The following is a 13,294-nucleotide window of genomic DNA, read 5'->3' on the forward strand; positions in this document are numbered from 1 at the left end:
TGGTTACAAGATTGTGACAACGTGAGTTAACTTTTACCTGGTCGTGGTGTAGTGGTATGCTGCCTGGCTCTCATCTGAGAGTCCCTGGTTCGATTCCCAGCATATTGGTAATTTACCAGATGATTTTTCCTGTGTACAGTACAGGTTTCTCCCTTCATTCTGACTTGCTGTAAGTGCTTGGGATAGATTAAAAGCATCTTCTTGCCCGAGTGCCAGGGGGTTAACTCATCCTCTTGATGCCCACAGTGGGGGCGGAGGGACGTTGGTTACAAGATTGTGACAACGTGAGTTAACTTTTACCTGGTCGTGGTGTAGTGGTATGCTGCCTGGCTCTCATCTGAGAGTCCCTGGTTCGATTCCCAGCATATTGGTAATTTACCAGATGATTTTTCCTGTGTACAGTACAGGTTTCTCCCTTCATTCTGACTTGCCGTAAGTGCTTGGGATAGATTAAAAGCATCTACTTGCCCGAGTGCCAGGGGGTTAACTCATCCTCTTGATGCCCACAGTGGGGGCGGAGGGACGTTGGTTACAAGATTGTGACAACGTGAGTTAACTTTTACCTGGTCGTGGTGTAGTGGTATGCTGCCTGGCTCTCATCTGAGAGTCCCTGGTTCGATTCCCAGCATATTGGTAATTTACCAGCTGATCTTTGTTGACATTTGGTGAGACAGGCCTTGGAGAATTTGTAACATCCCTTCCTCGGCGACTTAGTTGGCCTGTTACACCTTAATATCCCCTAACATGGTGCTAATAGGAACTATGACTGTATTAAAAAATACCGATAACGACAGAGAGGATAAGAAAGTGTAATATACCAAATTAATTGATCAGGAAAAAGTACTAAAAATCCTTCCATTTCAACGACATAACGGCTTAATTTTCAACCCCGACTTAGGAGACTTCGTAAGACCTCTTCCTCAGCAATTTATTGTGCACATTACACCTTAATATTCTATATACTGATGCAACTGTGCCGATATTTTAATTAAGCCGTAATCTCTCATGTAGAAGATTTCGTAACGTTTCCTTCTCGGCGAACTATTTTGCACTCTTGACCTTAATATCCTCTTGATGAAAGCTATGGCGGTATTAGCAAAGTATAAGTATCACACAACCCAACAGAAAGGCCTAATTTGCAAATAAATCACTAAGGAAAAAAGGGGTGTGAGGGCCACGTTCCAGCGATATTACGGATTGATTTTCTATTAACTCTGATCATTCCGCAACACTTCTTCAGCGATTTATTTTGCACCATGCACCATAATATTCTCTTCTATGCTACTCTGAGTTGCAATTGTGCCGACAATTTCAACCTAAATCTCTCATATAGGCCAGTCCAGTAAAGTTTTGGGATTGCCTTTGCAATCCAAAGTTTTTAACAACTCTGATGGGTGGCGAACCCGCGTCCACCAACGTGTGAGATGCACACTCTACCACTGTACCACATAGGTTAGGCTTTGGAGATTCCGTAGGGTCTCTTCTGGGCGATTGTTTTGCGCATACACCTTAAAATCCTCCAGTGTGTTATAAATGGAATCTACGCCGATATTAAGTCACAGATTACATGAATAATAACATTAATGTGTAATATGCAAAATAAATTGCCGAGGAGGAGGTACTACGAAATCTCGCATATTACGGATGATATTTCTATTTGCTTAATCAGTACAGTAGCTTGAAAAGCAAATCGTTAAGAAGAGGCGTTAGGGAGTGTCCGTACAATTTATTTCTAATTCTGCTGCGTTACTATATTCTTGTGTGTAATTCATGCAATCTATGTCGACACTGACAAGAGATTAGAAGTCAGCCAGGGGATATTAATGAGTAGTTTGGAAAATAAATCATTAAGGAAGAGGTGTTTGGGATCTGCCTTGCCCGACGAGAATGCGAACCAAAGATTATCATTTTCAGGAGGTTGCGGTGCTAAGAAACATACATACGGGTAAGGAGTCTCCCTAACACCTGTTCCTTAATTATTTATTTCCCAACTACGCGTTAATATTTGTCCCCACCTTAGCATGGGACAACATCAACTTGGAGGAGACGGACAGTTCGTAATGACGGCACTCCACGCTGCTTGATCTCTGGCAGCCTCCTTATTCATTCCCTTACCCCTCGTCCCAGGTCTTTTTCGGTCTGCCTCTCACATCCCTACCCCCGACGTTTACACTTCCTATTTTCCGCACCCACTTGTCTACCTCTCCACACCCAGTTGGCATCCTCCATCCTCTCCACATGCCCAAACCATCTCAGTCTACCCCTTCTCATGACACACACCAATACACTCCAGTCCCATCCTTCCTTCCAAACCAACTCAATCTACCTCCTCTCATCACAACACCAATACACTCTACCCCTCCTCATCACAACACCAATACACTCCAGTCCCATCCTTCCTCCCAAACTATCTCAATCTACCCCTCCTCATCACAACACCAATACACTCCAGTCCCATCTTTCCTCTCAACTCTTCATTCATAACTCTCACTCTCCACACCCAGTTGTCATCCTCCATCCTTTTCACATGGCCAAACTATCTCAGTCTACCCCTCCTCATCACAACACCAATACACCCCAGTCCGTTCGTGATGCTTAAGATGTCACTTTTCACACGGGAAGCGATGTCAGCGAGTTACGTTGCGGATGGTGCGATCAATTGTATCACTGGAGCCATGGAAGACAGTAGCCAGTGGTCCTGTGAGGAGGCGGAGGACGAAGAAGAGCTGGTATTGCTTAGTGTAGCCATTTCCGACAAACTTAAAATGAAATGGGTACATGAGACAAATGTGAAAAGACCAAGAATGTATAGGTGATGAGGAAAAGTTCATACGATATTCTAGACTATGTGCCACGCAGTGTAATGAATAATGACGCCTTATGAATGACTGAACAAGACATCCAGAACAAGCTACAAACTACAGGCAGGCCATAAGTACCAAGGACAGGCCGGCCAGTACCTTTACACAGATTAAAATACAAACATACACTTGCAGGAAAAGTTTATATAAGAAGGAACAAGTGACTGTGTATGTCCATATGGGAAGGGTACCGGGGAGGGTGTGTAAGGTGCTGGGAAGGGTGTGTAAGGTGCTGGGAAGGGTGTGTAAAATGCTGGGATGGGTGTGTAAGATGCTGGGAAGGGTGTGTAGGGTGCTGGGAAGGGTGTGTAAGGTGTTGGGAAGGGTGTGTAAGGTGCTGGGAAGGGTGTGTAAGGTGCTGAGAAGGGTGTGTAAGGTGCTGGGAAGGGTGTGTAAGGTGCTGGGGTGTGTAAGGTGCTGGGAAGGGTGTGTAAGGTGCTGGGAAGGGTGTGTAAGGTGCTGGGGTGTGTAAGGTGCTGGGAAGGGTGTGTAAGGTGCTGGGAAGGGTGTGTAAGGTGCTGGGGTGTGTAAGGTGCTGGGAAGGGTGTGTAAGATCGACAACGAACTATTAGACAACTCATCAAGACACAGGCATAAGTATATAGTTTGTGTATTCTTAAAAAAATCTCACTGCCTAACTACACATACTGTTTGTTACACTGCATCGCGTATCTCTGTCACAGTACATTATATTCGTCTAAGGGAAGCAAAAGAAAATTGTACCGTGATTTCTTCTCTAAGTCTCTAAAAAGGTAACATTTAGTACTGCTGAGGTTTAAACTAATTTTAGGAAGAGAATTTGAAACTAGAAAGGAGTGCCAGATGTGGGAATATTGTTCGTAGGTATTGACTTCGGCTTCATGTTATCGTCAGCAGACCTAAAGTATCCCGTAAGAGGGTAGTGTCCATGCAAATAATGTTGCATATAAAAAATTTTCACAGCTAACTCGATCATAAGTTCAGCGATACTATAAAAAATAGCATATTAATCAGCGTATTGATGAAAACTGTGATACCAATTTGAATCTCGCGGGCATCAATCAAGGAAAAGGCCTGGGTTCCAAAATTATAAATGTTTTGAGCGTCAGGTGCACGTGCATAAAATTGCTTGTTTATTTTTTAGTTTTCACGCAGCCAAGCCAAAAAAATATAAAAATCGAAATAATCGACCAAACAAAATTATTTCTAATACTTTTAAAATGCTATGAAGACTTTTTAAATCTCGGAAATTGGTTTAAGATCTTTATGAATACTGCCGAGGTTGGCGTTGGGAGTGTAAGTGTAACCGACGCCATGTTTAAAGAGAACATTTAGGAGTGATGAGGTGAGGATCCTGCCTTGATTCCACATTTTCAAGCGGTTACAGTTAATTTACTTGTATTATTGTGTTTGTGAAAATTAGTTATGGCAATGGAGATAACATAGAGGTGAGCATTTCTAGTGAGTATTCGTGTTTCGTGATTTTATATAAAGGGCGACAAAGTGCGAGCAGATGGTGAAGAAGGCTGGCTTCGTGAGTATCCTGGTCCACTTCCATAATTTTATCTCTAGCATCAGATTTACGTACATAAGTCTGCTTGTTAATATTAAATAATTAATGGAGCTTACTAGGGTATAGGTATGTGATGGAAATATTCATGTTTTGAGATGGTTTGTGGAATGGTGGTGTAAATGGAAGAACAGACGCCGAAGAAGGCCAGCTTAGGTATCCTGCTCTGATTCGCTTTTCGGCAGCTTCCATCTAATCTACTTACATAATTCTACTCACTAATGTTAGATAAGCAATAGAGGTTATTTGGGTGTACGCGTGTGAGGGAAAGTGGAGGTACTGAGATGATATTCGGCATTTTTTTAAGAGTTGACGTCGAAGATGGCTGGCGTAGTAAGTATCCTGCTCTGTATCCACGTTTTCTTTACTAACATCTACTTTCCCCACTTAATTCTGCTTACTGTTGTTATGCAAGGTGATGGAGATATGTGTGAGTTTGTGGAGAATATTGTTGTTTAGAGGTATTTAAAGGATGTCGGGTTTTTATGTGTCCTTGCTGAATTTTTGTAAACATTCTGCTCCCGAAATTTTTAAATGTTCGTCTATCTATCTATCTATTGCCAGACGCCTCAATCCCGTTTGGGGTGGCCACAAACAAATCGCCTCCAAGTCGCCCTGTCCCCCGCCATTTCACTGCCCTGCTCCCAACTCACACCCCCCTCTCTCATATACCTCTCGTATGTAATGTAATTCCGTCGATTTTTGGTTATTGCTTTTTTTTTTTATTATTATGTGGGTTTTGAGGTATTTTTTGAAGAGAATTCCACGTAAATAACCCCTTCAAGACGATGACGTGTTGGAGGGATGCCTGCAGGTGGTGGCACTGATATAACCACGCCAGTACCACTATTAATATATACGTCCCTCAATCCCTATCCCATGACAGCAGGATGTGGCACTGCAGGAAGGCAACTACATCCTGCACACCACCGAGTTTACATGTAGATGAGCAGGGAGTCACAGTCACAGTTTTACTACCACTGTCTTGACGATTTTATCTCTGTAATTTTAGATCAACATGGATAGGTCATAAAGGGAACTGTGGGCTTAAAGTTGGGTGAGGATAATACTGGTATTCACAAAAAATCTTGTACAATACTTTGGCAAATTGCTTTCAACACTGCTCGGTTGGGGCAGAAATTGCCAAGTATGGGCAACGTGAGTGTGTACTCTAATAAGTTGTGTGGTCTATGTGAAAATAGTGTGGTGCATTTATAACGCTGCTCTTCTGCTCCGCCTGGCTATTTCTTGTGTGTTGTAAGGACGGCTCATTCAGTGTTGTCAGTGTCAGTTGTGTATCATGGACTGTGTATTCATTTCCTACTCCCACTGACACACACACACACACACACACACACCGCTCGCTGGCGCAGTCGTAACGTTCTCGCTTGCCATCTGGTAGACGGGAGTTCGAGCCTCGCTCAGGTTGCGAAAAGTTTCACTGACGAAGTGGGTGGTTACTGTCCCCCTGGAGCAAGGGGATGGGTGTGTGCGTGTGTGAAGGTCACAGCCTTGCCCTTAGATCGGACTATATGAGCTCTCAGCTCCCTTCCGGGAGGGTAAAAGCTGACGATCACGACCATCAAGTGATCCTGACCGACTCGGTGAATTACACACACACACACACACACACCGCTCGCTGGTGCAGTGGTAACGTTCTCGCTTGCCAACTGGTGGACGGGGGTTCGCGCCTCGCTCAGGTTGCGAAAAGTTTCACTGACGAAGTGGGTGGTTACTGTCCCCCTTGAGCAAGGGGACGGGTGTGTGCTTGTGTGAAGGTCACAGTCTTTCCCTTAGATCGGACTATATGAGCTCTCAGCTCCCTTCCAGGAGGGTAAAAGCTGACGATCACGACCATCAAGTGATACTGACCGACCCGGTGAATTACACACACCAATGTATCATGTACCGGGTATTCATTTCCTACTGCCACTGCTACACCCACACACACCATCACACTGAGCTGTCCCCACAAAGGTGAGTTTCTTGTGAAGCTCTATTTACATACTACCTTGTACAACAATTTTGGCCCCTCTTGGACTCTTCATGGGGTACAGGCTCAACATGTGGGTATATTTTCTTTGATGATAACGAGAGTAATATTGTTCACTTTCTCCCCCCACCTCCAACTAATTTTTCCTTTCACTTGCAGGTACGATGTTACTTGTTACTACAGTAGTGCATTACTTGGGTTACTGGGAAGATGGGAACATGAATACAGAGTCAGGGAGCTACGTGGCAGCCTAAGTCACAGAGAACCAGTGTGCCCAGTGTAGTGGCTTTCGAATTAAGGTGAGTCTTGTCAGCCTTCTTAGTGCAGTGACACCTTAATTTATTCTGGCAGGCTCCAAGTGATTTTATTCAGTAGGTACCTACATGAAAATTAGTGTCTGAATGTAGTATGTTCTCAGTTCAGGTCAGCGTCTTTCCTTGCCACTTCACTCCGATTATGTGTTAGTTTATTCATACCATCTCCAGGTCATTTTATTCAACTTAGACCGATAATTTATGTCTCTAAGTCCTGTGTCTTGGTATAAGCTGAGGTCTTTCTGAACCCTGTTGAGAATGGCAAGCACAGGACAATCTTTTCACCTCTCTCTTCCTGTCTACATATAACCCTCCCATCCGTCCTTCAACTTCCTCCTTGCCTCTGCTTCCCATCCACTCACTGTATGCTTTCTTCTTTTGCACCACAGCCTGTCTCACCCCTTCATTCCACCATGCTGTTCTTGCACCCCCTTTAGTCTTCTCTTCACCCCACACACCACCTCACATACTATATTTTTCATTTTGTCACTTCTGTTAGCTTGAGAGAGAGAATGTTCACCCTGCTGGAGATTTTAAAGTTGGTGGTACATTTGCATGAGGATAACGTGGGGCAAACTAGGTCTTTCATGAAGCACTTTTATTCTTACAAAATGGTCAGACAAAACGGGTCTCCTTGTTTATGTCAGTTTAAGTCCATCCACCCTTCTAAGACTACACCTGGCCATCACCAAGCTGAAAGGGGTTGGGAATCTTGGTCACGTTAGAACAAATGTGGTTTTGTACTGTAAAGTCACATGGATAGCACTCGAGAAGAACACATTAATTCCTTGTTATAGGTTGGCCTTTATTCCGTCTTTTTTGCTTTACACTTCTTGAATCCAGTGCCATTGCCAGTGGTATTCTTGTCGTCTTTACACCACTATGTACTTTACGACCGCTGTAACCCCTTCAGTCCATTCATGTATATAACATTTGTTCTTGGCATCTCTAGATCATTTTATTCAGTTTAAAGACTATTCGTGCGCAGTTATTGAGTAACCCTGGTCTGTCTGGTTGAGCAGACCTATCAATCACAAACGAGCAGCTCCCCCTGCAGGTCCGTGCCATGCAGTGAACCAATGTTTCCTTGCAGTGGACAGCGCCTTGCCACTGCCAGGTGCGGGCAAGAGTATGGAGGTTGGGTTGCCAGACGGAATTTGCATCTGCATCCAGTAACAGGGACGCCATAGTAGGCTGCACATCATGCTGCTGTTTGGTTATATGGTTAGCCTACCGGGTACCACCCGGTGTTGTAAAGGGTTTCTTTGGTTACAGGAAACCAATGGGCTTGTCACTCAGTGTAGAGCCACCTGAAGTGGAAGGAAGAGTAATAAAAAGCAACAGGAAGGATGGGAATAGCAGGAAGAGAAGAGTCCAGACACAGAAAGGGAATGACAGGTGAAGGAAGAGGTAGGCAGCACTACATCAAGTGAGTGACCGTGGGGCAGACACCATAAGGGAATGAAGGTTATACTGTATGTAACCTCGCCAGTTTGAAGTCTGTCCTAAGCTGAATATAAACACCTGAGGCAGCAAGAATATCTGAAGCATAGGTTGGGCCAGGTGGACACGATGGACAATGAGAGACTGACGTGGAGTGTATGTGAGGGAGGTGGAGACCAAGAATGAGATGGAGGAATGGAATGGAGAAATATAGGAGAGAAATGGGTGTGAGTTGGAGGGAGGGAAGTCAAATCGCAGAGGACAGAGCAACGTGGAGGCAATTTGTCTGTGGCTACCCCTTACAGGATTAAGTCATGTGGTAATTGGTAGATAGATAGATACAGATGGATAGATAGATAATGTCACTAGACTGAAAGGGTTATATTTACAACAATTTACAGAAAAAAGTCTAATACAGTTCCATCGTTAACTATAAAGCTGATTTGCCACTTTGCTTTGGTGGTGGAGAGGGACGCCTTCATGTGGTGGCACTGATATATCTGGGCGGCTACACTGCATGGTTAAATAACACCCCCAGCTACTGCCCTGCCCCCCGAAAGGAGAATGGTGGACTTAGAGAGAAGGGCAACAGATGAACATGGGGATACAACACTACTACTACTACTACTATTACTGCTACTACTGCCACCACTACTACTACTACTACCACCACCACCACCACCACTACTAAGCACTGCCAAGTTTCCCCTAATTTAACCACTTTCCTCCTTGCAGGGAAAAACTCCTTATATAGTTTAAACCCCCTACCTGACACTGAGACCCTCCAGTAATTAGTCAACATCTTTAGTCATTATTCTCTCCCTTACTGTCTTCTCTCCAGTTATTTGTTCCGTTGCTTATCATGTGTCTTGGCTTTGAATTAGTGCCATATGGTCTTTGACAGACGCTGGGAATCCAATATTGAACTCAGTTAAGAAGTCAACATCTTTTAGTCATTATTCTCTCCCTTACTGTCTTCTCACCAGTTATTTGTTCCGTTGCTTATCATGTGTCTTTGGCTGTGAATTAGTGCCATATGATCCCTGACAGGCGCTGGGAATGCAATATTCAGTTCAGTGCCGCCTTATTCTAACTGTTGGTATTTGTCCCCAGGTGGCATGGTGGTTGTATGCAGCAGTTTGGTGCAGAATAGTGGCCAAACATGACTGGTGGAGAAGGCCAGATGGACGACTCGTTACCATGGCAACCACCTGATGTTTACCGTGAGCATTTTCTTTGTAATAGACTTTTATTTTTGCTTTTGTTTTTTGTAAGCTTATTGATATACTCGACAGATTTTATTATTATATACTAACGGTAAAATAGGTCTTTGCATTTTGTCAACTTTTTTTCCATCTATCCATCTATCTATCGCCAGACACTTTCATCACGCAAGGGATGGCCACAAACAAATCGCCTCCATGTCACCCTGTCCGCCATTTCGCTTCCCTGCTCCCAACTCGCATCGCCTTCTCATATACCTCTCCACTCCATCCCTCCATCTCATCCTTGGCCTCCACCTCACTCACATACACTCGTCTCGTTAGTCTCTCGCTCACTATCCTCTCCATCCTCTTGATAATACTTGCAGGTCATGATGGTTGGGTGGGTTGCAGTGATGTAAGTGGCTGCCCGTGGGTTAGAGAGAGAGAGAGAGCAGAAGAACAAACTGCAGCATGGTTAAGAGATGTGATTTAGAGAGTGAGTGAGAATGGCCATGAGTTAGAGCAGAAGACGAAACTGCCGTATAATTAAGAGATATTATTTAGAGAGAGAGAGTGAGTGAGAATGGCCATGAGTTAGAGCAGAAGACGAAACTGCCGTATAATTAAGAGATATTATTTAGAGTGAGTGAGAATGCCCATGAGTTCTAGCAGTGGTTGCCAACCTTTTTTCCAGGCGACCCCAATCCTGCACATGTAGCCATGATCGCGACCCACTGGTTTTATACACTGTATGTAATGTATTATTGTATATTACTGGTTGTACGCTGTAACAGTACAGGGCAAGTGTAATTAATAGCCGTGTAAGAGAGGTACTGTAAGGTTGAAAAAGACAAAATTAACATCATTAAATGTTTTTGTAGTTATAGAATTTTAAAGGCTTAATTTCAACCAAAACATCCACTTCTGAAATAATATTTTGTCGCATTGCACAAAGACAAACAAAACTAGAAATATTTTTAATCAACTGATAAAATGATCTTAATGAGAGCCTTGGGCAAGGATATCGCTGGTAAGCTTCTCCATTCGTGGCTCAGTCGTAGAAAGTGCTACCCTCAAATCATGTTCAGGCTGCAACCAATGTCTGCTTTTCGTTTTGATGGCAGCCAGATATGCAAACCCTGATCCGCACAAATAGGTTGTAACGAACGGCAACAGCACTTTCACAGCCTCACTGCCGAGGACTGGTTTCTCCTTCACAGTAGTCCAGAACACTGCTAGTGACTGTTTCATCATGTTGCACCTCGATGAGCTCCTCTTGCAGATTTGGGATGGAAGACTCTTCTTCTGAGAGGTCTTTGACGTGGACATCGAAGGGTCTGCGCACCCATTTGTATTTCTCATGCAACTCTTCATCCGGAATATATCTGTCAAACTCCTCACTCAACTTCTCAAGGTGCTCATCAATACACTTTGTTCATCCAGAAGCGTGACGTCTTCATCTTCCTGAAAAAGGTTCAAGAGTGGAAAGGATGCAGTTTTCCCCCGCTCAGTCGTTCCCTTCCACGACCGCAGTTTCGCCTTGAATGCCTTGAGCTTTTCTGACACAAAGAGATGAGTTTTTTCTGTTCCTTGCGTGGATATATTCAGCAGATTTAACACTGTAAATATGTCTGTTGGATATGCCAGTTTAAGCAACCACCTTGGTTCTGCAAGCCTTGATGCCAGTGCATGTTTCTTCTCGTTCAAGAAGATTTCAACCTCTGCACGCATTTCAAACACTCTCTGGAGCACTTTCCCTCGGGACAGCCACCTGACACAAGAGTAGTAAAGCAGGTGTTCATATTCCGACCCCATATCACAGCACATCTGACTGAACAGCCTGGAATTCAGAGCTGATGGTTTAATAAAATTCACTATTTGAATCACATCTTCTATCACAGGGTTAAGCTCAAGTGACAGTTTCCGGGAGGCAAGGTTTTCCCGGTGGAGCAGACAGTGAGTCACTATCACTGCGGTGTTGACTTGTTTCACCCTAGCGGTGAAACCCTGATGTGCCCCTAGCATTGCAGGTGCACCACCCGTGCACACACTGAAGCACTGATCCCAGCTGAGGCCTTCTTTCTTGATGAAGCTGTCAACCAACTTGAACAGATCTTCACCTGTTGTTGTTGTTGTCTCCAGTCGTTTACAGAACAGGAATTTCTCTTCCATGTCATTCTTCCCTTGGTACCGCACATATACCAAGAGCTGTGCAGCGTCACTGACGTCAGTTGACTCATCCAACTGCAAGCTGAAGTTTCCGCTCTCCTTGATGGCAGCCACTACCTGTTCTTTGATGTCTTCCGACATCCCTTGAATCCGTCGGCTAATTTTGTTGTCTGACAGTGGAATAGTTTTTTTTTTTTTTTTTTTCTTCACCGCATCATCTCCGCAAATAGTACAAACCACATCAAGGACTGCTGGCTTCACCAACTTTTCCCCAATTGTATGTGGCTGTTTACACTTAGCAATTCTTTTTGCAACCAGATAGGATGCAATTGTTGCTTGTCGAACAGAATACACTCCTTTGTTCATAGGGGTGTCTAACCGCTGACGCTGCAGTTGTTCTTTACTCTTGAAATACTGGCGGTCTTTCCCCGCCAGCGTCGGGTGTTTTCCGTGGAGATGGCGCTCGAGCTTGTTTTCTTTAAGCGACTCATGGCTGAGCACTTCCCCACATCTAACACATTGAGGTTTTTCAACCCCACGATCGATGAGAAGCGTAAACCCAATGTCAAGGAATTCTTCTTTGTACACCCGCTTTCTGGACGTCACTGAAGAATCTGAAATGAAATATATACTTGCTTAACAATAAATCAGACAAAAGATGCTGTTTGGTACCGTCCGCCAGGAGGGGAGAGGGGGAGGGGGCCAAGGAAAGAGGAGGGGAAGGAGCCAAGGAAAATGAAGGAGGGTAGGAGGCCAAGGAAAGAGGAGGAGGGGAGAGGGCCAAGGAAAGAGGAGGGGAGGGGGCCAAGGAAGAGGAGGGGGGGAGGGGGCCAAGGAAAGAGGAGGAAGGGAGGGGGCAAGGAAAGAGGAACAGGGGGAGGGAACAAAGAAAAAGGAGAGGGAGGGGGCAAGGAAAGAGGAGGAGGGTGAGAGGACAAGGAAAAAGGAGAAGGAAGAGTAAAGAGGAGGGGAGGGGGTCAAGGAAAGAGTAGGAGGGGGAGGGGGAAGAGGAGCAAGGAAAGAGGAGGAGGGAAAGTGTGGGAGGGGGAGGGGACAAGGAAAGTGCCCCCTTCCCCTCCACCTCTTCCCTTGCCCCCCTCCTTCTCCTCCTCTTTCCTTGTCCCTCTCGCTCTCTAAATATAGTGAACGGTGCCTTTCACTGACATACTTTGGTGCAATATTTCGTCGGCAAGTGAAATAGTTTCTTTCTCATATTTACCTAGGAATTTTAAAGAAAGAAAGACTGAGTGAAATCTACAGTATACAGCACATTGCAATTCAATATACGAGTAAAAATACATCAACTTACCGACAGAAGATGAACAAGTTGGTAAAGAGTGTTTGCCGTTACGACCGTACAGGTCGAGTGGTGGCCTGAGACGTGCCTCCGCCCACAGCCATACAGCGTGTTAGTAAAAACATCAGCGGAAAATCCGTAGACTTGTGGCGGAATTCGTAGTAAAGAAAAATATATAAACGTAATTGTTGATTCTTGTTTATGTATTTATGTATATATTTATTTATATAAAATTATAAGAATGTATATTCAATGTTGGTATCCCTGAGTGCCATACGCGTTTGGTACGTGAATAACAGCTTGTGTCCTGCAAACGTGAACCGTCCACGTTCAGTCTGAGCCAGGACTGGCCACTTTATCAGCAGTATATAACACGATCTCCAAAATCCTCAACCAATATGTGAATATATGCTGCAAACATCTCAGAATCGGGAATTGAACATGTTTGATATTTTGAGGGCTT

At 44.4% G+C, this 13,294-nt stretch overlaps 1 protein-coding gene across 1 annotated transcript; it reads right to left on the bottom strand.

Annotated features, from left to right (window-relative positions):
- Positions 1–10,766: 10,766 nt before the first annotated feature.
- LOC145391162 (zinc finger MYM-type protein 6-like) lies at positions 10,767–11,675 on the bottom strand. Its single transcript, XM_080265840.1, has one exon. It carries the CDS (start codon positions 11,673–11,675, stop codon positions 10,767–10,769), a length of 909 nt encoding a protein of 302 aa, XP_080121966.1.
- Between the last annotated feature and the right edge of the window lie 1,619 nt (positions 11,676–13,294).

This window comes from Coenobita brevimanus, chromosome 17 (genome assembly GCF_032717465.1).
Source record: "Coenobita brevimanus isolate Jiangsu-jjx chromosome 17, ASM3271746v2, whole genome shotgun sequence".
NCBI lineage: Eukaryota > Metazoa > Arthropoda > Malacostraca > Decapoda > Coenobitidae > Coenobita > Coenobita brevimanus.

Excerpts from the sequence above, each read along its gene's own strand:
- LOC145391162 (XM_080265840.1), bottom strand. The coding sequence starts at position 11,675 with ATGTCGGAAGACATCAAAGAACAGGTAGTGGCTGCCATCAAGGAGAGC.